At 45.6% G+C, this 26,237-nt stretch overlaps 1 protein-coding gene across 4 annotated transcripts in view; it reads left to right on the top strand.

The window, feature by feature from the left end:
* IGSF21 (immunoglobin superfamily member 21) overlaps positions 1-26,237 on the top strand; it is a 252,342-nt gene that overhangs the window by 100,981 nt on the left and 125,124 nt on the right. For 2 of the 4 annotated variants that reach the window (XM_039355071.1, XM_039355068.1), the window contains exon 1: positions 12,036-12,448. The exons of the other annotated variants lie outside the window; for them this stretch is intronic. In XM_039355071.1, the coding sequence (XP_039211005.1) occupies positions 12,385-12,448 (64 nt within the window). In that variant the 5' untranslated portion in view covers positions 12,036-12,384. Of the gene's footprint in view, positions 1-12,035; positions 12,449-26,237 lie in introns of those variants that run through there. 4 annotated transcript variants of the gene reach the window in all.

Here is a 26,237-nt window from a genome sequence, read left to right as displayed (position 1 = left end):
TGCGTTTGCAAGCATGACATCATGGCTTTGTATCCGTTCCCCTTTCCACAAACCAGGATAGATGGTCAACATCCATGCCCGTCTGCATGATCGGAGGAGATCATGAAAATGGCTGGGAAATTGCTACCAAATTTGATCCTGTCCATCTTCTTCTGTTGGAGAAGAGCCAACCATAGAGCCATTGTCCACCTTCAGCTCCATTTTTGATGGACCACAAACCACCAACGCAAGGGATTTCAAGGAAGTTACCATTGTCTCTAAACACCAACAACATCCATCTTCTACATCAGTGGTTCTTAACCTTTTTACTGCCGCGACCTCCAACCGGTCGTAAGTTGAGGACTACTCAACCGGTCGTAAGTTGAGGACTACTCAACTGGTGCAGCACCGTTTGCAGAATGGGACTTTTGGCGGGCTCAGCAGGGCAGAGACAGCCTGGACAATTCCTATTGGCTTTTGAAAGCCAATAGAATTAGACTCTATTCAAGAGAGTCTATTCTATTGGCTTTCAAAAGCCAATAGAATAAAAGGGAGTAGCACAGCTAAGGAAAAGGGGGAAAAAATGGCGGACTGCGTTGTTTGGCGACCCCCGTGAAATGGTCGTTCGACCCCAAATGGGGTCCCGACCCACAGGTTGAGAACCACTGTTCTATATCCTAAGCATGTTCTCTCTTCCATGCTTTAATCTGTGGGTCCAAAATATCTTCTGCTGTTCACACACCCCCTTCTTACCAGGCAAAGTTCATTTCCTCCATCCAGGGGACCTCATTTTGCCCCAAATTAAAACTGAAGCTGAACAGAAAATGCATGGATTGCATCTGAACTACTGTCTTTTTTTATGTGACAATTTACATTGTTTATTGTCGGCTTAAATGTCTTGCAATGGGCTTGCATTCGCATCTGCTCTTTCACCTCACTGTAATCGGTCTGAAAACCGTCAGAATAATTTCACTGTTGTGTAGGGAGAGAGAAAAGAAGGAAGGAAAGAGGAGGAAAAAAACCCCAAATGGCACCACTGGAAATCTGTTCTCAAATGATTCGGAAGAATCAAACCATTAACAAACAAAACGATAAAAGAACGACTAAATATCGTCTGTTCAGCAGCCAGTGTTGAAGCTCTGGAGTGGGAAAAAGCAAATAAACACCCCAGACAAGGAGAAAAACAGAGTTTTCTTTCATTCTTGTTTTTGTTTTTCTTTGTTTGTTTTCTTGGCATTTTTGATAACCTTGTTTGCAAAGAGTAATTGGAAAGAGCTAAAATCCGTAGTCTTCATTTCTACCCTCTGAAATAAAAAAGCCCTTTGGACTCAGAGGCACTTTTGCAGATCAGCAGGTGTGCAGTTGGGTTGAGGGAATTTGTGCCATGTGTGCAAAAAGCACCTGAGAGGTCAAGTGTAGATGTTTATTAACAGAACATTTTCACTTCTGTTCACCTTGAGAATTGAGGTCTGCTTTTTCCAGTGGTTTTAGAAGAATGGAACAGAACAGAATGCAGAACAGAACAGAATGGAATGGAATAGAGTGGAATAGAATGCAGAATAGAATAGAATGCAAAATAGAATGCAGAATAGAATGGAATGGAATAGAATAGGGAATAGAATAGAATAGAACGCAGAATGGAATGGAGTGGAATAGAATGCAGAATAGAATACAGAATAGAATATAGAATACAGAATAGAATATAGAATACAGAATAGAATAGAATAGAATAGAATAGAATAGAATAGAATAGAATAGAATAGAATGCAGAACAGAATAGAATAGAATAGAATGCAGAATAGAAGAAAAACTTTGTCACCTTGGCTGTGACAATTCCTTTCTCTGGGGTAATTGTTGCTCCTTGCTACGAAACGTCACTTTGCTACTAGCTGTGATGGGCCCCTCACAGTCTGCTTTGTAGCCAAATTACCTATGACCACTTCGGTTTCTATCAAGCTGTCAGGAGCTGGTTTCAGCCAGAAACAGGATTCTGCCAGAATTTTCTTTAACAAGATTTATGGAAGGGGAACGGAACAAGGTTTCAGAAATCAAAACCATTGGATTCCTTTCACTTCGGAGCCCGATGTATCTTCCAACTTAGGGCGGTGGTTTTTTTTTTTTCTCACTGTGAAGCTGTTTGGTTTCACCCGTGACCGAGGAATGGGACAAAGTTTTCCGTAACGATCTCGGAATCTCTCAGGCTCTGAGAAAACACCAGCAAGGCACAACCTTTATGAAAGAGGGAAAAAAAAAAGCAAACGCATCTTCATCTGTGGCTTCTTCAACTGGCCCCTGTGCAGACAAGAGCAGAACATTCAGCCAGACCTCTCTTCCTCCCGTCTGCCCTCTGATCCCTCTCAAAGCAGGGCTGTTTCTAATTTTGTCCCTCCCTTTCTTCGCTTGATAATCTATGTCATCGGAGCTTAAATAATGGTCTAAAAAAGACTTGTTTATCAGGCGGATTCCCGCAGAATCATAAAAGCATTAATAACTTCATGTGGTTTTTTTTTTTTTTTTGAACAAGCTGGCGCATTAGCATCTCTTCAAAGGACGGCGTGACTTTCCGAAGGGAGAAAACCTTCCCGTGCTTTGAATGTCCTTAAAAATCTGTGCCAGTTCTAAAGTCAAGGGTGGCGTTTTGTTCCCTTCTCTTTCCTTCTTCCTGCATGGAGATGGCTGAATTTTGGAGCTGCCCCCTCCCTCCTTGCCCGCCTACCCCTTTCCTGGCATAAATAAACTTGTGAGTGATGGGAAAATTTGGAGAAGGGGGGGGGCGGGAGAGAACTGGATGCTAAGAGCGAAGAGTTGCTGGGAAAGTGTCCATTTTGTTCTCAACTTGATGATGGCGAGATGTCATGTCGGTTTGAGTTGTGATTTGGGGTGGATGTGCCCAGTGGGGGAAGGGAGAGGAATGAAGCGAGTAAGAGAAATTGAGGCTGGCAAGATGGAGAAAATGGGGGTCTTTTTGACGGAAGTTACACTGAATTCACCCACCTATCCAAAAGAGTCATTTCCAGACAGACTGGATGATAATTCTGATGTAGACGTGGGCTGGGAAAGGGGACGTATTGCGTGCATGTGGGGTGTGTTCTCCCCAAAAAAAAAAAAAAGGAAAAGGAAAGGTGTCGTTGTGCGCTGCTTCAGAATACACAAACTGAGAACAGCTGCTAAGCGTGGAAATTTAAAACTGACACTGACTCAGAATGTGGAGTCAGAAATGTTCACAAGACTCATCAGCAGAGTTAGCAAACTGAGTTGCTTTGTTGTTCTCCAGCAGTACCGCCTCTTAGGGGTGTTGGATCTGGGTGGGAGACCACCAAGCGATCCTAGAGCTTATAAGTAGACTGGCAAGCGTGAAGAATATATTGGGAAAAAAGCCAGGCCAACGACTTTTATAAATTGCACAACTAGTCCTGTAGCTGATTTTAAAGGAGGGAGTTTATAATATTTACCTGTCGTTCAGGAGGTTCTAAACTGTGATGAGGACTAGTGTCATGGATCCAGCTTCTTTCCAGCTTATTGCTTCTGTAATATGAGAGAGAGAGAGAGAGAGAGAGAGAGAGAGAGAGAGAGAGAGAGAGAGAGAGAGAGAGGGAGGGAGGGAGAGAGAGAGAGAGAGAGAGAGAGAGAGAGAGAGAAAACGCAAACGGAAAAAATCTCTCCATGCAAAGATGGAATAAATGGGATTTAAATTCCTGCCAATTTGCAAAACCGGTGCCCCAGGATGCTGTAGGCAATGCTTGCTTAGATTGAGCTGGGTAATTTTTTTTATCATAGTTAATAACTGTGAGCTTGGCAGGCATGAAAGGATGAAGAAAGCAAGGGAGAGCAGGTACCCCCTTCCCAGCACCGTAGCAGGCTTAGGAGATGGGGGTGTTTGAGCTAGGAGCTTGCATTTTGCAAAACTTAGCCTCCATCATCTTGAATAAGGATCTCAATTGATGAAATGCAGAAGAACAGTGTGTTGGCTTGTGCAGTCGTCCCTGGATTGGAGACTGTGGTGTGTGAAACATGCTTGGGATAAAACTAGGTCTTTATTTATTAAACAAATTTACATAGCTCCCCCCCAACTCATGCAGAATAACTCCGGGCAGCATGCAACATTAAAAAGCCATAGTTAAAAATTTATTGTGCCCGTTGGTGTCCAAACAGACTGATGTCCTTTTGTGGCCTTGATGCCACCTGGAAGAGTAAAAAAAAAAGAATTTTGAAATATGTAAGTCCTCTTCTGGTCTGACTGGAGCAAGGAAGGATATTATTATTATTATGGATCATCGCACAGTCAGCCAGATGTTCAGACTGGATTTGGCATTTTGTCTACCTATCAAGTCCTTACCCAGGACCTGGGATAGGCAGATGTGGATGTTTGATGGTATTACAGATATCGTCGCAGGATGGAAGCAGTTCCTAGTAAGGTCGCGTTTTGCAATTGACTAATGGCGATTTTGTCAATGCCGATGATGGTGTTCAAGTGGTGCTCCAGTTGTTTTGGGATTGCACCCAAGGAGCCTATGACTATTGGTACTACCCTTGCTTGCTTTTGCCACAGTCTTTCTATTTGTAGGTCTTTGTATTTTGTTATCTTCTCCAGTTCTTTCTCTTCTATTCTGCTGTCTCCAGGCACTGCCACGTCCACTATCCAGACTTTTTTGTCTTTCTTATCGACAATTGTTAAGTCTGGGGTGTTATGTTGCAGGTGCTTGTCTGTTTGAATTCTGAAGTCCCAGAGCAGTTTAATTTTATCATTTTCTATGACTTTCTCTATTTTATGATCCCACCAGTTTTTGCTTACAGGTAAATGATATTTTTTGCAGATCTTCCAATGCACCATTGTTGCTACTTTGTCATGCCGCTGCTTGTAGTCAGTCTGTGCAATCTTCTTGCAACAGCTTACCAGGTGGTCCACTGTTTCTTCAGCTTCTTTGCATAGGCGGCACTTACTGTCTGTTGCTGTCTTCTCAATTTTGACTTTATATGCATTTGTCCTTAAGGCTTGGTCTTGTGCAGCCAGAATTAGTCCCTCGGTCTCTTTCTTCAATTTTCCTGCTCTTAGCCATTGCCAGGTCTTGTTGTTGTTGTTGTTGTTATTATTATTATTAGTGTTGTAGTAGTAGTATTGTATTATTATTATTACTATTATTATTATTATAACTATTATTATTTAATTAATTTGCAACCAAACCCAATCAGCAAAGAAGAATAGTCTTTGGGTGAATGGCTCAATGTAACTTGGTCTCCTGTGATGGATGCATTTCCAAAGAAAGCCCACAATCACACCCTTTTTATTTATAAACATGTTGGCAAGTTGTATGGGACCCAGCTTCGGAAGGAAAGATCAGACCAGCATCTGGCGCGTCACTTTGCAATGATCCAGCTTCCTTAAGTGTTCCTCAAATGTTTATAAAAACACTGTGAAATAAACCCCAAGACCAAACAGAAATGGTTGTTCTTGTTTCCCCCTTTCTCTTAAATTTTTGAGTCACAAACAGTCATCTCTTGTGATGGTCTTCCTTTAGATTTGCACATTGACTAGGCCACAGGTCGGCAACCTGCGGCTCCGGAGCCGCATGCGGCTCTTTGAGCCTTCCCCTGTGGCTCCCAGCCTCCTCTGCCTTTGCAGAGAGAGACAGAGACAGAGAGAGGCAATTGCGCTTCCCTGCTTCTCTCTCTCTCTCTCTCTCTGTGTGTTTTGTGTGTGTGTGTTTTGTGTGTGTGTGTGTGTGTGTGTGTGTGTGTGTATGTGTAAAAGAGAGTAAAGCTTACTGGGCGGAGCTTCTCCCTTTGCTGTGTCTCTGCAGGAAGCAGGAAGCAGGAAGGGCAGGAGAGAGCTAGCTAGCCCAGCTAGGCTGGCTCAGGAATTCTGGGAGTTGAAGTCCATGAGTCATAAAAGAGACGAGGTTTTCTATCCCTGAGCTTGTTGGACAACAGCTTGAAGCTTGCCAGGTGAGCAGCAGATGGGGGGGGGGAGAGAGAGGGAGAGAGAGAGAGTGGGGGAAGAGGACTGGCAGACCAAGGGCAGATAGAGAGGGAGGGAGAGAGAGAGACAGAGAGAGAGAGAGAGACCCTTTTGACATCTAAAATGAAGATAACACTGCATATATCCTTTTTTTACCTGTGTGTGTATGTAATTTTATTCTCTTAAAGCATTAAAGCATTCTGTTGGTGATCATTGTTTTAATAGTATGGATATTCCCAAGAGTCATATTTTTACTTTTATTTTTAATATGTGTGTGTGTGTATACATACACACACACAAACGCACACACCCCTATAATAAAGGTAAAAAAGCATATATGCAGTGTTATCTTCATTTTAGATATCAAAAGGGTTTTGCGGCTCCCGGTGTTTTGTTTTTGGTGGGAAACGGGTTCAAGTGGCTCTTTGAGTGTTTTGGGTTGCCTACCCCTGGACTAGGCCAATGTTCCTCAAGTGTGTTGGGATATCTCCCTATCCTTTGGACAAAAGGATTTGCAGATTCAGTGACAACTTCCACACAACGGTGTGGGCTATCAGTTGGAGAAAGCTGGCGCAGAAGATCCAGGTTCACAAGCAAGTCCCTCCAGCTAAGTTCTCAAGATCTTCTAGTGGACTGGTGAAGAATCTTCTGGTTGACCTCATAGGGCTCCTTCATGGTCAGGTTGATGAGCAGATTCCATCCAATATATCAGCCAATGTTTCAGAAAGATTATTCCCCCATAATTTTCCATTGTTTTTTAGTTGAGGACTTCCTGCTCTCCACTCCCAACGAAACGCAATCATCTCCCCCCACAATAAATCTTGAATTAATTGGTTTATTCCCAAAGACTCTTGCATCCTACAGACTTTGGTGCGCTTGGAACCAAACCACGAAGAACAAAAGGAATTCGTTGGAAAATTAGCATATCTGCAACCAAATAAACAAGAATGTCATTATTGCATATGCCTTTTGATGGCTTCATCCAGAATCGAGGCAAGTGCTGTTGGTGGAGATTTAAGAGGGAAAAAAAATATTAGATAAATTTATCTCGTGCAAAACAATGACTGAACACTAATTGGTTTTATTTGCCTTCCTTCTTTTCTTTCTCTTCAGAACTCTGAAATAGTTTGTGGGGAATTTTGTTGAACGTTGTAGATTAGTGCCGTTGAAAAGCATTTTTTTTTTTTTAACAAAAAGAGAGAGACGGAAAGGAATTTGATTTTCAAACTGGATTAGTTTTTTTTCCCTGAAAAAGTCTCTTGTTTCAGGAAGGGCAGGTAATTTGAAGAGACTAAACTGCGTATAGGCTAAAAAGAGGCTTAAATAAAGTTTATAATATTAACTTATTGCTTAATCTTCAATTTGATTCACAGTCTAGGACTGGTAAAATATAACAATTCAAATCCTAACCACCTCCTCCTCCTTCTTCCTCTTCCTCTCCTCCTCCTTCTCTTTCTCCCTCTCCTTCTTCCTCTTCCTCTTCCTCCTCTTCTTCCTCTCCTTCTCTTCCTCCTCCTCCTTCTCCCTGTTGCTAATTATTATCCCTCATTTCCATAGTGTACAATTTGGTGCTAAAAGACCTGTGCAAATCTCTCTTGGCACATTTATATATATCTATCTATATCTATATCTATATAATTGTATTTATATGGCACTTTCCAGAGAGATTAATCAAAACTAGATCAGTAAAGCTCAGTCTACAATTAAAGGACCAAAAGCCCGTTCCAGTTGTTTATTAATGACTCGGATGAGTGTTCAGAAAATATGCAAAAAATTGGATATGCAAATTGCACAATTGCTGGGGAGATAGCCAACACTTCAGAGGATAGCACCAGGAGGATCTGGGCAAGCTGGAAAGAATGTGCAGTGATCATTAAAATCAATTTCAAATGGAGACCGATGCCAAGTTTATATGAGTGTAGGATGAAAGGGAGCATGTTGGGCAGGCCATCACATGAAAGAGATTGGGCTGTCTTGGTAGATCAAAGGCCGAAGGAAAGCCAGCAGTGTGGTGCAGCAGCAGACAAAGCCAATTCAATCCCTCGACAGAATGTCAGGTGTCAGAATGGCTTTTCTCTCTTTGTCGTTGATCTCATCACGTCTAGAATATGCATCCTGTTCTGGGCACTGCCTGATAGGAAGGACGTTAACATATTTGGAGAATGCTCCTAGGACAGTGGTTCTCAACCTTTCTAATGACGTGACCCCATAATACAGTTCCCCATGTTGTGGTGACCCCCAAGTGGGTGTGGTCACCAATAAGAGGGAGTAGGACAGCTAGGGAAAAGGGAAAAAAATGGCGGACAGCGTGGTTTGGCGACCCCCATGAAATGGTCATTCGACCCCAAATGGGGTCCCGACCCACAGGTTGAGAACCACTGTCCTAGGAGAACATTTGAGATAAGTTTTAAAAAGTTTTAAAAAAAATCAAGGACCAGTTCGAGTTGTAGGGTATGGTCAGCCTGGAGATGGGAACTCTGTCCAGTTCTGGGCACCACAGTTCAACAAAGATGCGGTTTCAGAGGAGGATTAACAAAATCGTGATGGTCTTGAGGTCAACTTCTATAAGGAACACCATCAACTACCAAGAACACCCTCACCTTCACTAACAGGGCAACCCACTTGTATATAAATGGAGAGCATCCCTTCTAGCGCTGATGATGTTACCTAGTTGGGTCATGAAACATCTGTAAGAAAGCCAAGTTCAGAGAAGACCAAAGACCTCACAGCTCAACCTTGAGTTACAGATATGGTCTTCTGTTGCTAGGAGGAAACGTTAAAGGTTCTGGGCATGTTTAGCCTTCACAAGAGATGACTTAAAGCAGGGCTCTTCAAACTTGGCCCTTGGATGACTTGTGGACTTCCAACTCCCGGAATTCCTCAGCCAGCGTGCCTGGCTGAGGAATTCTGGGAGTTGGAAGTCCACCAGTCATCCAAGGGCCAAGTTTGAAGAGCCCTGCCCTAAAGGGAGGTAGAACAATACTCTTCAAATAGTCTGTTTACACAATCCTCGGTGGTACAAACAGAGGTATAGAATCCGAATCACGTGAAGTGTTAGTACCGCTTTATAAATCCTTAATAATGCCACACCTGGAATTCTGTATCTAGTTCGGTCACCACATTACAAAAAGATGTCAAGACTTTGGGAAAAAAAACTGCAAAGAAGAGCAATTAAGATGATTAAGGGCCAGGAGACTAAAACATAAGAAGAACGGTTGGAAAGAATTGGGTCTGGCCAGTCTAGAGAGAAGGACTAGGGAAGAGGGATATGATAGCAGTATTCTAGAATTTGAGAGGTTGCCACAAAGAGGAAAGAGTCAACTTATTTTCCAAAGCACCAGGAGACAAGAAAGAATGGATGGAAACTAATCAAGGAGAGAAGCAAGAAGAAACTTCTTTTTTTTTATTGAAAACTTTTAAATATTTTTACAAAAAACAAAAAAACGACCCTAACCCACCCACCCTAACCCTCCCTCTCCATCCCCCCCCGACCTTCCCAGAGCTGAATATAGGCTTAATTAAAATTTTTAAGAATCTTTAAAAAACTAAAAAAGTATAAATCATAAATATATCTAAATACCTTACATAAACAACTTATAAAGTAATTAACAATAAGATATATGTAAAAAAAGCATAAGTATTTAAAAAAAGTACTTAAAAGAAAAAAAGATGATAAAAAAAAGAAAAAAGAAAGAAGAAAAGAGATATAAAAAAAGTACAATCTATAAAATATTGAAGTTTACATACAAGTTATTAAAAAGCTAAATGATATTTTTTTATATCCAATTTATATTGTATAAAATTTATCCATTTTTCCCATACCGCAAAGAATTTCTCTTGCGATTGCTCCTTTAAGCAAGAAGAAACTTCTTAACAGTGAGGACAATTAATCGATCGGCTTGCCTTCAGAATTATGGGCGCTCCATCACTGGAGGCGTTTAAGAAGAGACTGGACAGCCACCTGTCTGAAGTGGTACAGGGTCTTCTGCTTGAGCAGGGGGCTGGACTAGATGACCTCCGAGGTCCCTTCCAGCTGTATTCTGATTCTCTTTGGCTCCAGAGAACAGAACCAGTTGAGTGCAAACTTCAGCTTAGCTATCAGGAGGAAATTTGTGACTGGGTCGGCCATCAGACAGAGGAACACGCTACCACATGACGTTCCGGATAATCTCCAAGGTGTCCTCCGATCCCTCATGTTCTACAACCTTATGTTGAAGTCTGTGTGCTGGAATTTTATCTTCAGAGGACTAAGTGGGAATTGGTCTCCAGTGCCAGGAAGATGGTACACCACGGAGTCATCACACCAGGTTTCCACGCAGGAGAAGAAAAAGCTAGAAAGATCAAGACCTGTCGCCCCAAGAGGGGGCTGAAAAGGAAACACCCCGCGATGGCTGTTGCGGAAATAGGACATCAGTGTACCCTTAAATCAAAACTGACCCCAATTCTTCATTTATTCTTGGCATATCCCTACACAACTACTAAAGAGTCTAGCCACCTTGTTGTTATTAGTTCCGAACTCGTGTCCGACCCATCGCGACCCCATGGACAATGTTCCTCCAGGCCTTCCTGTCCTCCACCATCTTCTGGAGTCCATTGAAGCTCACGCCTGTTGCTTCAGTGACTCCGTCCAGCCACCTCCTTCTCTGTCGTCCCCTTCTTCTCTTGCCCTCCATCTTTCCCAGCATTAGGCTCTTCTCCAGTGAGTCCTTCCTTCTCATTAGGTGGCCAAAGGACTTGAGTTTCAACTTCAGGATCTGGCCTTCCAAAGAGCAGTCAGGGTTGATCTCCTCTAGGACTGACCGGTTGGATCGCCTTGCAGTCCGGGGGACTCGCAGGAGTCTTCTCCAGCACCAGAGTTCAAAGGCCTCCATTCTTTGGCGCTCGGCCTTTCTTACGGTCCAACTTTCACAGCCATACATTGCAACTGGGAAAACCACGGCCTGGACTATACGCACTTTTGTTGGCAGGGTGACGTCTCTGCTTTTGAGTATGCTGTCTAGATTTGCCATAGCTTTCCTCCCCAGGAGCAAGCGTCCAGCCACCTACAGTCACACAACTCCTCGTGTACAATTTAAAGGTGGACACTAGGGGCTAGAAACTTGTTCTTCCCTGCTTGTTTTTTTTCTTATCCCAAGGGACAAAAATGGTTGTGAGGTGGGGAGACCCATTCAGATTCAAAGCTAGTCAGGTATTGCAGGGAGGGGGGTGGAAATCGTACTAAATTTGCTTACAAATAGAAACTGGGTTTGTTGGCTGTGTCATTTGAGGGTCTGTATTTGGGGAGGTCCAAGGGGGGGTCTTTTGCAGTCAAACCCCTCCCTCGTCATCCGAGCACAGATTTATCCCTGCCAGACTCAAGGCTGATGCTTCTGTTTTATCTCCTGTGGGGAGCACGGCCAAGGCAAGGGATGATGGGAGCTGTAGTCTAAACCTTTGGCTCAGCTACCTCTCTCTGTAAGTGTTTTTTTTTTATTCTCCCCATTCTGCAGATGGAAAGACTGAGGGCAGGTGGGATTTTTCTCTCAGCTGAAGATGTCTAGTGAAGTGGTTAGACTTAAGCTGTGTTTTTGGACCGGCCGGTTTCATCTGGGGAAGGACCAAGAGGGTGTTAGAAGTGGCATTCTGCAAATTTGATCCTTTTCATCTCTCTCTCTCTCTCTCTCTCTCTCTCTCTCTCTCTCTCTCTCTCTCTCGTAAAAACAGATGTTAATCAGGATAGCAGCAGCAGCAATGATGAGGATGATTAATAATAATAATAATAATATTATAATAATAATGATGATGATCCTTATTAAGGTGGGGAGGTGGTCAGCTGCATAAGGGTTAAGCATCCTCCCTCGCTTTCTCTCTCTCTCTCTCTCTTTGCTTGTGTGTCTGTGTGTGTGTGTGTCTGTGTGTGAGCATAAGAGAGGAACTGCGCTCTCCCAGCCTCCCTCCCTCTCTCTGCAATAAATCCAGCTTAAAGGACGACAGCAGAAGAGCCTCAAAAGGATTACAGAAGTCTGTATAATACAGACGCCAGCACCAAAGCAGAAGAGAGAGAGAGGGAGGGAGGAAGGGGGGGGGAAATAAAATAAAGAGACAGGCGACCGAGGAGGGAGGGAGGGAGGAGGAGGAGGAGGAAGAGGAGGAGTTGTTGAAGGTTGCATCCCAAACTCCAGCCTGACTCTTCCATTCGGGGGAGAGCGGGCGAGAACCACGAAGCCGGCCTCGTCCGTCCGCTGGGTACCGCTGGCAGCATCCTCCAGCCTGTCTTTCCTTGCTGTCTGGTCCTCTTCCATTCCCCCCCCCCTGCTCCGCCGGGCGCCCAGCGATGGATGCCACCCGCCCCAGACGCTTCCGTGCCCCTTCTCTGCCTCTGCTCCCCTCCGGAGCTTCCTCGCCGAATGGGAGGCTGGCGTCCTTTTGAACCAGATGGCGTTTAGATTCGGAGGGGGAAGCGGAACACGATGATCTGCCTGCTGCTGCCTCTGTGCTTTCTATTCAGCAAACTCCTGGACTATGCCGCCTTGGGTAAGTGGGGAGCCTTTGCCTGGGGGGGGGGAGAAAGAGGAGGAGAAGAAGAAAGCAAGCGGGGGCTGCTTCTCCCACCCCATCCCTCCCACCCCCCCAGGGGAAGGGGATCGACCGAAATACTCCGCTCCGTGGTGCGGGAATTATTGGCTGAGCTCCCCAGCGGATGGAGCCGGGGAAAAATTTCCTGAACTCATGCCAACTTTGGATCCCTGGTTTTGGAGGGGGGGGGGTTCCTTTCCTTTCTGAGTCTCTCCCCCCCTTCTGGGAGTCAATTGTTTGCCAGAGAGGGCTGCTTTGGGGGGCTGTCCGTTCGCGCCATCCTTCACCTGCCTTCCTTCCTTCCTTCCTTCCTTCCTTCCTTCCTTCCTTCCTTCCTTCCTTCCTTCCTTCCTTCCTTCCTTCCTTCCTTCCTTCCTTCCTTCCTTCTGTGCCAAGATCGGCTCTCTCCCCTTAGCGTCCTCTTTATTCTTCGAAGGTGGGAAGGATCGTCCTAAATTACAGCAGTTGTGGGGAAAGAGACCTTGCTTTGAACCCGACACCCCCTCTTCTCTCAACCAACCCTCATATTGTGGATCTGAGCGGGCTGGGGGATAAGGATCTCGAGGATGCTTGCTTTGGAGATGTTGAGGCTTCCCAAAATTGCAACCGAGGGGGTGCAGAAACAACTGTGATGGGTCAGGAGGAGTGAATGCGGGGTGCAAATGGCCCCCGGGGGCTGGCGTCCGGGTGTGGGTCGGTGTCGGTGTGTGGGGGTGTGTGTGTGCTCACCGCAATTGACTAATCCCTGATGCATCTCTTGGGGAGAATCCCCCCCCCCCAAAACCCTTCCCATGCTCAGCTGCCTTTAACGATGCCCCTGGTCCTCCCCATCGATTTTGCCCGCCCTCTGGAGGGCATCAGAACGGGTGACGGCTTATTAATGGGTGCTCCCTCCCTCCCTCACATGTCTTAATTTCCCCACCCCACCCATTCCTGCTGTGGGTGTGTGCTTGGCTTTCCAGTTTAGACCCAATGAACAGAGACGCCAGCCGGTCTGTTTTTTATTATTATTGTACTGGCATCCAGAGGTTACGCCAGGTCACAGGGTTAATCCTCGGGTTGGCAGATGTGAGAAAGTTTCTTCAGTTTTATTTCTGACAAACTGACGAACCCACCCACCATTTTGGGGCAGGTGCAGAGTGCCTTAACACAGGGGGAGCGAAAGCAGCCATACCTTGGGGGTGTTTTTGCCTGTTTAGTCTTCCCATCGCTGTGCTTTTTTTGGAGGTGGTGAGATACAACCTAGTTATAAATCAGATCAGAATCATCCCCCCCCCAAAGGTGATTCAGTCACATTTCGAACCATGATTCTTGCTTTCCTATAGTTGTTCATTTTGGCTTCTTGGCTCCGAAGCACTTATTATCCCAAAACATTTCTTTCCCCTTATCTTTTTTTTTTTTTTTAAAGACATGGTCATTTTTCAGAAAAGGTGGCTTTGGAAATTTACTGCTGTAAATTGGAAAAGAGAAGCAGGTAGGGCTTGGGGGCAAAGCTGTTGCCTGCATTCAGGTGTGTGTGTGTGTGTGTGTGTGTGTGTGTGTGTGTGTGTGTGCTGGGAGTTCCTGTTGCAGGGTTTCCAGTGCAACAATTTGGGAGCGATTTTTATGGAAAGTCCGAAGTTGTGGGCTTTCTTTTTTCAATCGAGCTCCGTCGAGCTGGGCTGAAATTTGTCTGAGAAACCTTTGCCATGAGTTGCGCGAAGAGATTTTTCCCCACCTGGGTTAGGAAGATTATTTAAGGGGAGAACAAGAGAGGATCATTATTTATGGCTGGCGATCCAAAAAAACGATGACCCAGTTGTTTTATTTAATGTTATTTACAGAGGCGCAAAAAAAAAAAAAATGACGGGGACATAAAGAAATCCCTTTAGCATGCAGCTTGGCTCATTGGCTTGAGTTACCTAGACATGTGATCTAGATCAAGATCTTTTGGGGGGGCTGTGCTGGTCCGTACTGATTCTTTAGACAGGGAGGGGCAATCAGCAGCTAGTTTATCTCCCCCAACTTTTCAATGTTTCAGCTCAGATGCTCTTGGTTTCCTGCCCTCCTTTAGCATTTGTTTAAAGGACATTTTTCAAAGCTCATGAAACGGGGGGAAAGGCAGCAGGACAGATCGAATGGGATGTTAACTCTCCTGTGTTTCAAGACCGGATTTAAAAATGATTTTCAACAGAATGTGAAGGGATCAAGGTGGTTGTTTTATTTTGAATCGGTGGAGATTCCTCCTTCAGACAGCAGAGGGTGCAGCTGGGTGCATTTCCCTGGCCATCCTGGTTTATTAGCCGACTTTGGTTAAGCAATGCGGTCCAGACAGGAAAGCTGCCCCCGTCTGCTCAGATGCCAGCCTTCCCCCTTCATCTTCCTCGTCTCCCTGGGTCTGCATTGTTCCCTGCCAGAGAGAGAGAAGCGTGTTCAGGATGGGGAAAAAGCTTTGAATAATGGAAGCGCCACCGAAGGTGAGCTCCTTTTGAAGTTGCTGGCAGGTAGTAAAAATTTAATGGCCTGGAAACTCTCTGCCTATCTTCCTCCCTTCGTGCTCGGCTGGCTGTGGCCGTGGTCTGTCTCGTGTCAATATGCAGAGGGTCAAAAACTGCCTGTAAATCTCCTGTGAGTGTGACGCCCAGCGTGTGCTGAGAATCGGGGAATCAAATTTTGCTTTCTGCCTACCTGGAAATATCTGTGCAATGCTGGATTCTCTCCTGTTGGATTTACCTCTCTGGGATGGCTTCTAATGCATGCTTACTCCAGAGCGGAACCTTTGTCTTGTTGGGCTTTGACTCTCTGCAATGGACTGACCGGATGACAGCCTCAAACAGGACATCTCTTTAACTCCGTCTCGGGATTCGTACTAAACTCTGAATTGTAAATTAAACTTTTGGGGGTCACTTGGAATGGTGGTTGGGTGTTTTCTTTGCTGACCGAAAATCACATACCTTGATGTCTTCTATCAGAGTTTGGAAAAAGTTGTGTCCGAAGCCCTCAAGAGCTGTACCCAAGTTAATATAAAGTATCAAGATACTATTTATTATAGTTCGAGTGAATGGCACCAACTTTGCAGTGAAGTAGAGAAGAAGCGAAGGAAAAGTGGATGTGAAGATTGGTTAGATCCAGCTTGAAGCTGCAGATGAGAAAATAAAATCCATAAAATCGCCCAAGATGTCTCTTTGAGAGAGTCAACCAGGCAGTGGTTGGAGATGCTGCCAGCAGGGTCTTGCTAAGCTTCCTTCCTTCCTTCCTTCCTTCCTTCCTTCCTTCCTTCCTTCCTTCCTTCCTTCCTTCCTTCCTTCCTTCCTTCCATCCATCCACCCATCCACTCTACGAGCTCCTTTGGAGGTCTTGGAGAACATCAACACAACAAGAGCTGTGCATTGCAGAAGCCCCATGTCTGGCTTTTCTTGGTTTACGTCTTCTCCTCTTGGAAAGTAAAGTTCCTCTAGACTATGTCTTCTTCTCCAGACTTCCTCACCCTTGTTGTGGTTTTGCTGATGGGGCTTCTGGTGTTTTGTGTTTTAGTTTCATCTGCTTGGGGGGGGGTGACATTTTGTGCCTCCAGAAATCCACCTTCTTCAGATGTTTGGAAGCCGATCTGTGAACATCTCATGGGAGAGAAAAGCTGGCTGTGTCTGAAGCTCATGTGGACTCTCTATTTTCTCCTGGTTTTAGTGACTCTGGACCCACCAGAACCCCTTGGTCTCCTTGCCTTCGCTCCTGCAAAGCCTTGGAGATGCTGCAGCTAATTTGGAGAAGAAAAAGGAAGGGCGAGGAAGGAAAATATGGGTTGATCCGCCTTGCGGGAGATGAGAGTTGTCCATAATTGATGGCTCAGTTGGTTCAAGTTCTCCTTGGTTGGCCAAACTTGGGAAAAAATGTGGATGGTCTTTAGATGGCCCTTTCCTGCAATAACCTGTGGTTCTCTAGATGCTCTAATCCCATCAGCCCCAGCTGCCCAGCAGCAAAAGCTCAGGAGAAGTAGAGTTCAGAGTCTCTAGTTCAGGGCTCTTCAAACTTGGCCCTTTGATGACTTGTGGACTTCAACTCCCAGAATTCCTCAGCCAGGCATGCTGAAGCCCACAAGTCATCAAAGGGCCAAGTTTGAAGAGTCCCACTCTAGAGCAATGTTTTTCAACCTTGAAGAAGAGTGGACTTGAAGAAGAGTGGAATTCAACTCTTAGAAGTCTCCAGCCAGCGTTATCTCTTGACACTACAAGATCTCAGAAGGGTTTGGTCCATTAAGGATTGTCTAGTCAGTGGGCATGAAATGGGCTCTTTCATCTTCCTTTCTCCATCATCTTCTCCCCTTCTTGAGCAGCAGATGGACCAGCCTTCCTTGTTTCTTCTTCTTTCTTGGCCCAAAGGTGCTTTTTCAGGAGGTAACTGGACTTCCTTGGTTTTCTTTGAAGACATTTCTCATCTCAGAAGCTTTTTCAACACTGACGGGATGGTGGATGGTGCCTCAGGAAGAAGCATCTTTGGGACAACTGTGACCTGGATGACTGAGAATCTCCGTAGACACGTCTTCCTTGGCTTCCCAAAACACCTCGTCACCACCTCCTCTTCCATCCTTGCATCCCGCGAGTCTTCTAAATCCACGTTCACATGCCTTCCCTCTTCCAGCCTTAAAATCAAACCAACCATGAGCTGAAGCTTCTGCCAGATCACGCAAGTGAGCCAAATGAGACACTCCAGGTTGGCTCAGGTGAGAAGAGACTTTATTTTGAAACTGGACAGCTGGCTCATTTCCCATTGTCCTCATTTTTTTTTTAAAAAAAAGTCTTATTGAGAAATGTTCTGGCTTAGTTTCAAAGAAGGCTGCTCAGGAAGGTAGGCTCCCCCAGTGATCATCTAGTCTCTACCTGCCCATGGAAGATATCTACCGCTAAACCAGTGGTTCTCAACCTTTTTAATGCCGTGACCCCCAACCGGTTGTAAGTCGAGGACTACTCAACTGGTGCAGCACCGTTGCAGAAGAGGACTTTTGGCGGGCTCAGCAGGGCAGAGAGAGCCTGGACAATTCCTATTGGCTTTGGAAAGCCAATAGAATTAGACTCTATTCAAGAGAGTCTATTCTATTGGCTTTCAAAAGCCAATAGAATAAAAGGGAGTAGCACAGCTAAGGAAAAGGGGAAAAAAATGGCGGACTGCGTTGTTTGGCGACCCCCATGAAATGGTCGTTCGACCCCAAATGGGGTCCCGACCCACAGGTTGAGAACCACTGCGCTAAACCATCTCGGGTTCTTTGATGGAGGCAGCCCCAAAGCACCTCAAATTCAAATAAATACACAAAGAGGGGATCTTCTAACAGTTGGGACCTGCATGAAGCAGGCCGTTCTGAGAAACCCTGTTTGAATCAAGATCGTTCTGGGTTGGATGCCCGATCCTGATCACTACACCAGAGCAGATGCCCTAAAAACGGGCCAAAAGAATAAACTATAATAATAACAACAACAACAACAATAATAAAGTTGGAGGTCATCTAGTCCAACCCCCTGCTCAGGCAGGAAACCCTATACCATTTCAGACCAATGGCTGTCCAGTCTCTTCTTAAAAATTTCCAGTGTTGGAGCATTCACCGCTTCTGGAGGCAGGTTGTTCCACTGGTTAATTGTTCTAACTATCAGGAAGTTTCTCCTTACTTCCAGGTTGCTTCTCTCCTTGATGAGTTTCCGCCCGTTGCTTCTTGTCCTGCCCTCAAGTGCTTTGGAGAAGAGCTTGACTCCCTCTTCTTTGGGGCAGCCCCTGAGATACTGGAACACTGCTATCCTGTCCCCCCTCGTCCTTCTCTTCATTAAACTAGACATACCCAATTCCAGCAGCCGTTCCTTGTATGTTTTAGCCTCCAGTCCCCTAATCATCTTTGATGCTCTTCTCTGCCCTCTTTCCAGAGTCTCAGCCTTTTTTCTACATCGTGGTGACCAGAACCCATGTTGTGGATACCATATATGTTGCAACTTTAGCTATCCAATAAAAAACCCAACCTATTGCTTTTGGGGAGGCTGGTGAGGAAGGAAAGGTAAACTGCAGCAGATAACACCATCCCTGGTTTTTGTGTGTGTGTGTTTGGGGAAAAAAAGGAATGAAAAGTCCATCTGATACACAGGGAGATAAAGAAAGAGAAAGCTTAGCTTTGTCTACGTGCAAAGAAAAAAGGATGGAGAGGCCGCTTAGGTGCAATCGTGTCTCATGAAATGACTGCGGAGACCCCAAAGGAGTAGAAAAACCAGAGAGAAGGAAATGAAACTGGTTTGAACCCGTTGCCTTTCTTCGCTGCCAACCTGGATCAACATCTGGGCCTTTTTTTATTTTTTATTTTTTGGACTCTTTACAAGATTGAAAATATCACCTTGCAAAATTTGTAGGGGATTAAATGGAAACTTCACCTCACGGTGGAATCAAAGGGAATTGACCACTTCTGTGCTCTCTTAGTCCTCTTCTTTGCAACGTCCCCGTGTGGGTTGGACTCCAGCTTCCATAATCCCCACCCCCACTGGCATGTCCTTGGCAGGATGCAACAGCCTGTGCAAAGTCCTAAGAGGGAGAAGAGCATCATTTGGGGGGGGGGAGAGAGGGAGGGAATTGGAATATAAATGAAGTCCGACGATTGCAATTCTTCCCGTGCCTTAATGAAAGGGAGGCGAAAAGCAGAAAGGAGAAACAGATAAATTGAAGGCAGGGAGTCTGGAATCCAAGGGAATCTTCCCCTTGATTTCCTTCATCCCTGGGAACTGGATCACCAAGCAGGATCCTTTAGGACAGTGGTTCTCAACCTGTGGGTCGGGACCCCATTTGGGGTCGAATGACTATTTCACGGGGGTCGCCAAACAATGCAGCCCACCATTTTTCCCCCTTTTCCTTAGCTGTGCTACTCCCTTTTATTCTATTGGCTTTTGAAAGCCAATAGAATCGATTCTCTTGAACAGAGTCTCATTCTATTGGCTTTCCAAAGCCCATAGGAATTGTCCAGGCTGTCTTTGCCCTGCTGAGCCCGCCAAAAGTCCCATTCTGCAAACGATGCTGCACCAGTTGAGTAGTCCTCAACTTACGACCGGTTGAGTAGTCCTTGACTTACGACCGGTTGGGGGTTGCGGCATTAAAAAGGCTGAGAACCACTGCTTTAGGAGGATAAGAATTGTGGACACTACACAGGATCCTCTTGCAACTTGTGGCTTGGAAGGATCTGCAAGGAGAGGATAAGAAAAAAAAAAGGATTTTTCTGAGTGGCTTTTGACAGCTACCGGCTGCTGGCTGTGAAACACACCTGCCTGGTGGGTCGGACAGCAGAGAAAAGGAAGGGTGCCTCCAGTTTTAGAGGATCGGGGTAGAATGCATCTAAATAAGGAGGTTTGATTTCTCCGTTCTGTCTCAATAGCTCTTGTCTCTGTTTCATTCCCTTCTCCTACGTCCCATGTGTGCAATTGAGATGTCAAAAGTCACAGAGTGCAGTTTTTGTTCTGCGAACAGCATTGAGGATACTGACCTTTAGAGCTTGCGGCAGTGCCTCAAAATCCCCAGAGGACTAGAAACTTGCTTCCTTTGCTAAGAAGGCCTTGAAGGCAGAAAATGTCAGGCATGATTCTTGGGGCTGGAAAACATCTCCGAAAGGAGATTCACAATGCAAGAAGCAAGCAGACTGCCCTCTAGAGCAGTGTTGGCCAACCTTGTCAACTTGAAGTTGGGTGGAGGACTTCAACTCCCAGAATTCCCTAGCCAGCTGTTTTGGGGGCTGTCCCTGGATCCCAGCAGCAGAAGGGGAGAAGGTACCATATCCAATGAATGCTTCTGTAAAGCTTCACTTGTTTCAGTGAAGCTCTTCTCCATCAAAGAAGAGAAGATCCAGCCAACTCATTAGCCTGCATGCAAACCATACATGTCCAATTTGGGGATGGGGGTCACCTCCCTCCCATACCTTGTTGGGCATCCATCCAAGGTGGCATCACCTGGACCAAAAAGGTCTCCTGAGGAACACTTCACAGCTCAGCCCTGGAGATACCAGGTAGATGGGAAGCTGAACATGGAGAGGCGTTTGCAGGTCAAAAGGGTGTGTATTGTGGAAGTTGTTAGTAACCCCTTAGCTACTGCACAAACAGGACTTGTGATTGTAACCTCTGAAGGGAAACACAGCAGTGAGATGTGAGTGGTTTCTTGGTCTTGCTGCGTGAATGACTGGAGGTCTTCTCCTTGGCCAAAAAGCTCAGGCAAAGTAGATGGGCCCTTTGAGGTCTTCATGACTGTGTCTCTGTCCTTTGGTGCGTTTTTCCTTTCCTCTTACTGTTTTAAGCTGCGGATTAATGAAGATTTAATTGATCGAGCCATCAACCAAGTTGGGTAATTAATAGGTTTGAAAACGAACCGGTTTGGGATGGGGATTTATTTATTTATTTATTTATTATGTATCATCACACAGTCAGCCAGATGTTCAGACTGGATTGTCTACCTATCGAGTCCTTACCCAGGACCTGGGATAGGCAGATGTGGATGTTTGATGGTATTACAGGTATCGTCGCAGGATGGAAGCAGTTCCCAGTAAGGCCGCCTTTTGCAATTGACTAATGGCGATTTTGTCAATGCCGATGATGGTGTTCAAGTGGTGCTCCAGTTGTTTTGGGATTGCACCTAAGGCGCCTACGACTATTGGTACTACCCTTGCTTGCTTTTGCCACAGTCTTTCTATTTCTATTTGTAGGTCTTTGTATTTTGTTATCTTCTCCAATTCTTTCTCGTCTATTCTGTTGTCTCCAGGCACTGCCACGTCCACTATCCAGACTTTTTTGTCTTTCTTATCGACAGTTGTTAAGTCTGGGGTGTTATGTTGCAGGTGCTTGTCTGTTGTTGTTGTTGTTGCGTCTTCCTCCTGACTAATTTGAATAAACTCATCCTTGCCTTGAAGAGTGAAAGGGATGGACTACATATCCCATTATTCTCCACTCGGCATCCCTTTTGGAAATGGGCCAGACCTGTACTGTGATGTATAGGTGGTCCTTGCTTAGCCACCAAATTGGGACTAGCAAAGTGGCTGTTCAGCGAATCAGTCACTGAGTGAAACTGTAACTGTGCTTCCCAGCTTGCCTTTGTTTCTCAGAAGCGCAGAGGTCGTAAATGGGAGGACTGGTTGAAAATGTTCTGTTTTTTTTTTTTTAATCACCGTTGTAACTTTATTGCTTTTAGATTAAGAGTTTAACGCCGTTGTAAGCTGCCCAAAGACTCCTTGGACACTGAGTCAGGTGGCATTTAACTTTAATAAATAGTCACTCAACAAGTTAGTCGTTGAGCAAGGACTATCTGTATCCGAAAGGCATTTGTTTGGAAAAAGCTGTGCTTTGGAGGGTGGAGGAAGAATTAAATATACATATTTTGTGTGTGTGTGTGTGTGTGTGCGCGTGAATATTTATTTCTGCTGGTTATTTCTACCTAGCTTTTAAGTCCCGTCTATTGAGAGGGTGGCATAAAACATTAACCTCGACCTCAACTCTGGGCAGGTAAATTTGGGCACTGTGGGCTTTTTTTGAGGGGGGGGAACTTGGTGATAAGCTGGTTATGCCTCTTGCATTTTTGCTTTGTGTGTGTGTGTGCCTGTGTAGTGGAGAGAAGCTGCTCTGGGAATCTCGGCTGAAAAGGAGGCCTAGACGTAATGAATAAATAAGTGAATATGTTGGGCCAGATGGAGGATCTGGTTTCCCCATAAGGAGCCAAAGGAGCTTTTTTCAGCTCGCAGAAAAGGGGGGGAAAAAAGGGAGGGGATTTTGTCTCTTCGTTCCCCAATAGAAGACTTGGGGGGTACCCTGGGAAAGGCAGATCCCAGATTTATAGCAGAGGTAAAAAACTTTGTGTCTTTTCTCTCCTTTGCTCCCTCCCCTCCAATCACAGGAAAAAATAACCAAACTCTCTCGCGCTCTCTCTCTCTCTCTCTCTCTCTCTCTGTCTTTTTCTTTTTTTTCTCTCGCTCTCTCTGTTTCTATGTGTGTGTGTCTTTGTCTCTGTTTCTCTCTGTCTCTGTTTCTCTCTCCGTCTCTGTTTCTGTTCTCACTCTCTGTTTCTCTCTCTCTCTCCCTCTCTCTCTCTCTCTGTCTCTCCCTCTCTCTTTCTCTCTTTCTCTGTCTCTTTCTCTCTTTTTTTCTCTCGCTCTCTCTGTTTCTATGTGTGTGTGTGTGTGTGTTTGTCTTTGTCTCTCTGTCTGCTTGTCTCTCCGTCTCTGTTTCTGTTCTCACTCTCTGTTTCTCTCTCTCTCTCTCTCTCTCTCTCTCTCTCTTTCTCTCTTTCTCTGTCTGTCTCTTTCTCTCTTTTTCTCTCTCGCTCTCTGTTTCTCTCTCTCTCTCTGTGTGTGTTTGTCTTTGTCTCTCTATTTCTCCGTCTCTGTTTCTGTTCTCTCTCTCTTTCTCTTTCTCTCTCTCTCTTTTTCTTTCTCTGTCTCTCTTTCTCTCTGTCTCTTTCTCTCTTTTTCTCTCTTGCTCTCTCTGTTTCTATGTGTGTCTCTCTGTTTCTCTCTGTCTCTGTTTCTCTCTCTGTCTCTGTTTCTGTTCTCATTCTCTGTTTCTCTCTCTCTCTCTCTCTCTCTCTCACTCACTCTTTCTCTCTCCGAAATCATTAAGAATGTGAAGCATATTTAAGAGTAATATTTAGCTAGTTGGGTGAGACACAGCAGATGGGGATGCATTTCAGACACGGGGACATTCATTGCTTGCTGTTTTCTCCTGGGCAGACAGAAGAGAGTTTGTATTCGCAATTAAACTCCAACGTTGCACATGGGAAAGGAAACATGCTAGTAAAAAGAATAACGGCGCAGTTGGGGGGGTGTCTCCTCAGATCAGGGGGTTGTGTTGCCCAGCTTCATTGCAGGACGTGAAGGTGAAGATACTTGCTCTTGTGAGAATCTTGTTCTTTCTTAGCTAATTGAGAAAAATAGAACAAGCTGCTAGTCCTCAAGCGGAATGTATGTTGGGAGGCTGGTACACTTTAGCAAGGATGATGATGATGATTTATTTATTTATGAGACTTTAAGTGCAAGCACTCTCTAAGCGGTGTACACCAGTAAGCAATGTATATATATTTACATTGCCCCCAACAATCTGGGTTTTATTATTTTTGCACCACTTGTGTCATCTGTTCCAAAGGTGTTAAGGTGTGCTTCCTTCTTTGACCTATAAGAATTAGGAAGATGTTGTGTCTCTGCGTGAGTCTGTGCACAGACAGGAGTCGTTTGGGGTAGCCACGGGCACCCTCTTTTCTGAGGTTGGCAGAGAGATGCAGGGGGCATGAAGGATGCTTGTACTACAAACAGCCCTTTTCATCTCTCCCCGCCAAACTGCCAAGTGCGTTCAGGAGCTGCTACTATTATGGGTCCTCCTGGGACCACTGAATTAAAGGAAATATTTTACGATGCCATGCTTCGTTATGTTTTATTAAAAGCAGTGTGTCAGCTTTCCTTCCCACATTCATCACAGGGGCCGGCGCCCTCTCCTCTCCCCCCCCCCCCGCCACAAGGGGGCTGTTTTTAAAGGGATGGCTGGTTGCCTGGGCTGGCTTGGAAGCGAGACCCCAGACCCTGCCGTTTGTCAGCCAGCTTGCTTTTATTATTCAGCCATGATAAGGACATTAAAAATAGCAGCATCTGAGCATGAATAATTACGTTTAAGGCTGGTGAGGGAGGAGGGTTAAGTCAGAATAGAGCTGGAAGGGACCTTGGAGGTCTTCTAGCCCAACCCCCTGCTCAGGGAGGAGAACCTATACCAGAGGTAGGCCACCTTGGCTCTTTTAGGACTGGTGGACTTCAACTCCCAGAATTCCTGAGCCAGCCATGCTGAGGGGAAGGGAGAGATTTCCAAGCTGAGCCATTCTGGCTCAGGAATTCTGGGAGTTGAAGTCCACCAGTCATAAAGCGGCCTAGGCCAGAGGTAGGTAACCTTAGCTTTTTTATGACTCGTGGACTTCAACTCCCAGAATTCCTGAGCCAGCATGGGGGAACTATGGCCCCCTCGTGACTCGTGGACTTCAACTCCCAGAATTCCTGAGCCAGCATGGGGAAACTATGGCCCCCTCGTGACTCGTGGACTTCAACTCCCAGAATTCCTGAGCCAGCCATGCTGAGGGGAAAGGGAGAGGTTTCCAAGCTGAGCCAGGCCGGCTCAGGAATTCTGGGAGTTGAAGTCAATTGAGTCATAAAGCGGCCTAGGCCAGAGGTAGGTAACCTTAGCTCTTTTATGACTCATGGACTTCAACTCCCAGAATTCCTGAGCCAGCATGAGGGAAACTTTGGCCCCTTCATGACTCGTGGAGTTCAACTCCCAGAATTCCCGAGCCAGCCACGCTGAGGGGAAAGGGAGAGGTTTCCAAGCTGAGCCAGGCTGGCTCAGGAATTCTGGGAGTTGAAGTCCACCAGTCACAAAAGAGCCAAGGTGGCCTACCCCTGGCCTATACCATTTGAGACAAGTGACTGTCCAGTCTCTTCTTAAAAACTTCCAGTGTTGGAGCATTCACCACTTCTGGAGACAAGTTGTTCCACTGGTTAATTGTTCTAACTGTCAGGAAGTTTCTCCTTAGTTCCAGATTGCTTCTCTCCTTGATTAGTTTCCACCCGTTGCTTCTTGTCCTGCCCTTAAGTGCTTTGGAGGGCAGGACAAGAATAGGTTTCTCCCCTCTTAATAGAATAACAGTTGGAAGGGACCTTGGAGGTCTTCTAGTCCAACCTCCTGCTCAGGCAGGAAACCCTACACCATTTCAGACAAATGGCTGTCCAGTCTCTTCTTAAAAACTTCCAATGTTGGAGCACTCACCGCTTCTGGAGACAAGTTGTTCCACTGGTTAATTGTTCTAACTGTCAGGAAGTTTCTCCTTAGTTCCAGATTGCTTCTCTCCTTGATTAGTTTCCACCCGTTGCTTCTTGTCCTGCCTTCAGGGGCCTTGGAAAATAATGTTGGTGTACGTCCTCTATTTCAGTGCTGCTGGCTGTGGTTCTCCAGGGCATCTCTCTCCCCAATTTGATCGAATGTGACTTCTCTGTTCTTCTGATCGGCCCTAAAATCTGATTTTTATCCACACGGATTTTATCCGTGCAAGGAAGCGTAGACTGTTAGCTTGAGCCGCTGGATGACCAAAATAGCTTTGAGAGGCAGTCTTCATCTTATGACCAAAGCTAGGACTGGGATTTCTGTCATAAGCTGAGTCAGATCCAGTTTTGCAACCCTTTCTGTGACGGTCAGGAAGCGGACCGCTGCAGTCGTTATGGCGGACCCGCGCCCGTTAAGTGGAACACCGCGGTTGCAAGTTTGAAATCGTTCTTTGCTGCCAGAAATTGGCGAAAACGACGTTCGCAAATCACAGCGGGTCACAAATATGAGTCGGTTGTGCCAATTGCCCGAGTTGCATTCATGTGGGCATGGGTGGGTCGTACGTACGAGGACTGCTTGACAATGTGAAGAGCGGACTTTTTTGAGCGCCGGCGTCACTTCAGACAGTCGCTAAGCCAATGGTGGCAAATTGAGGGTCACTCCTGGTGTCAGAAGTGGAGCCTCTCTGCATAGGGGAAGTCTACCTCTTTGAATAGCAGGCCTGCAGGGCCCTCGCTTGCAGAGGCACTATTTCTCCCTTTCCTTCTTCGCACTCTGGACCCTGGTGTGCAGATATGCTACTTAGAAGGATCACCCTGTTCCGATACAGCAATGAATTCATGCAACGCGGAGTAAATCACATTAGGGCAAGAGAAGAAGAAGAAAAAAAAAATAATAATAACCAGATGCTGTATTAGATTAAATTCTGC

Source organism: Crotalus tigris, unplaced genomic scaffold, assembly GCF_016545835.1.
Source record: "Crotalus tigris isolate CLP2741 ecotype Arizona unplaced genomic scaffold, ASM1654583v1 scf7180000018590.67127310178:1205815, whole genome shotgun sequence".
Lineage (NCBI taxonomy): Eukaryota > Metazoa > Chordata > Lepidosauria > Squamata > Viperidae > Crotalus > Crotalus tigris.
The sequence above is the reverse complement of the archived record's forward strand: the minus strand, read 5'-3'. Positions and strand labels throughout refer to the sequence as shown.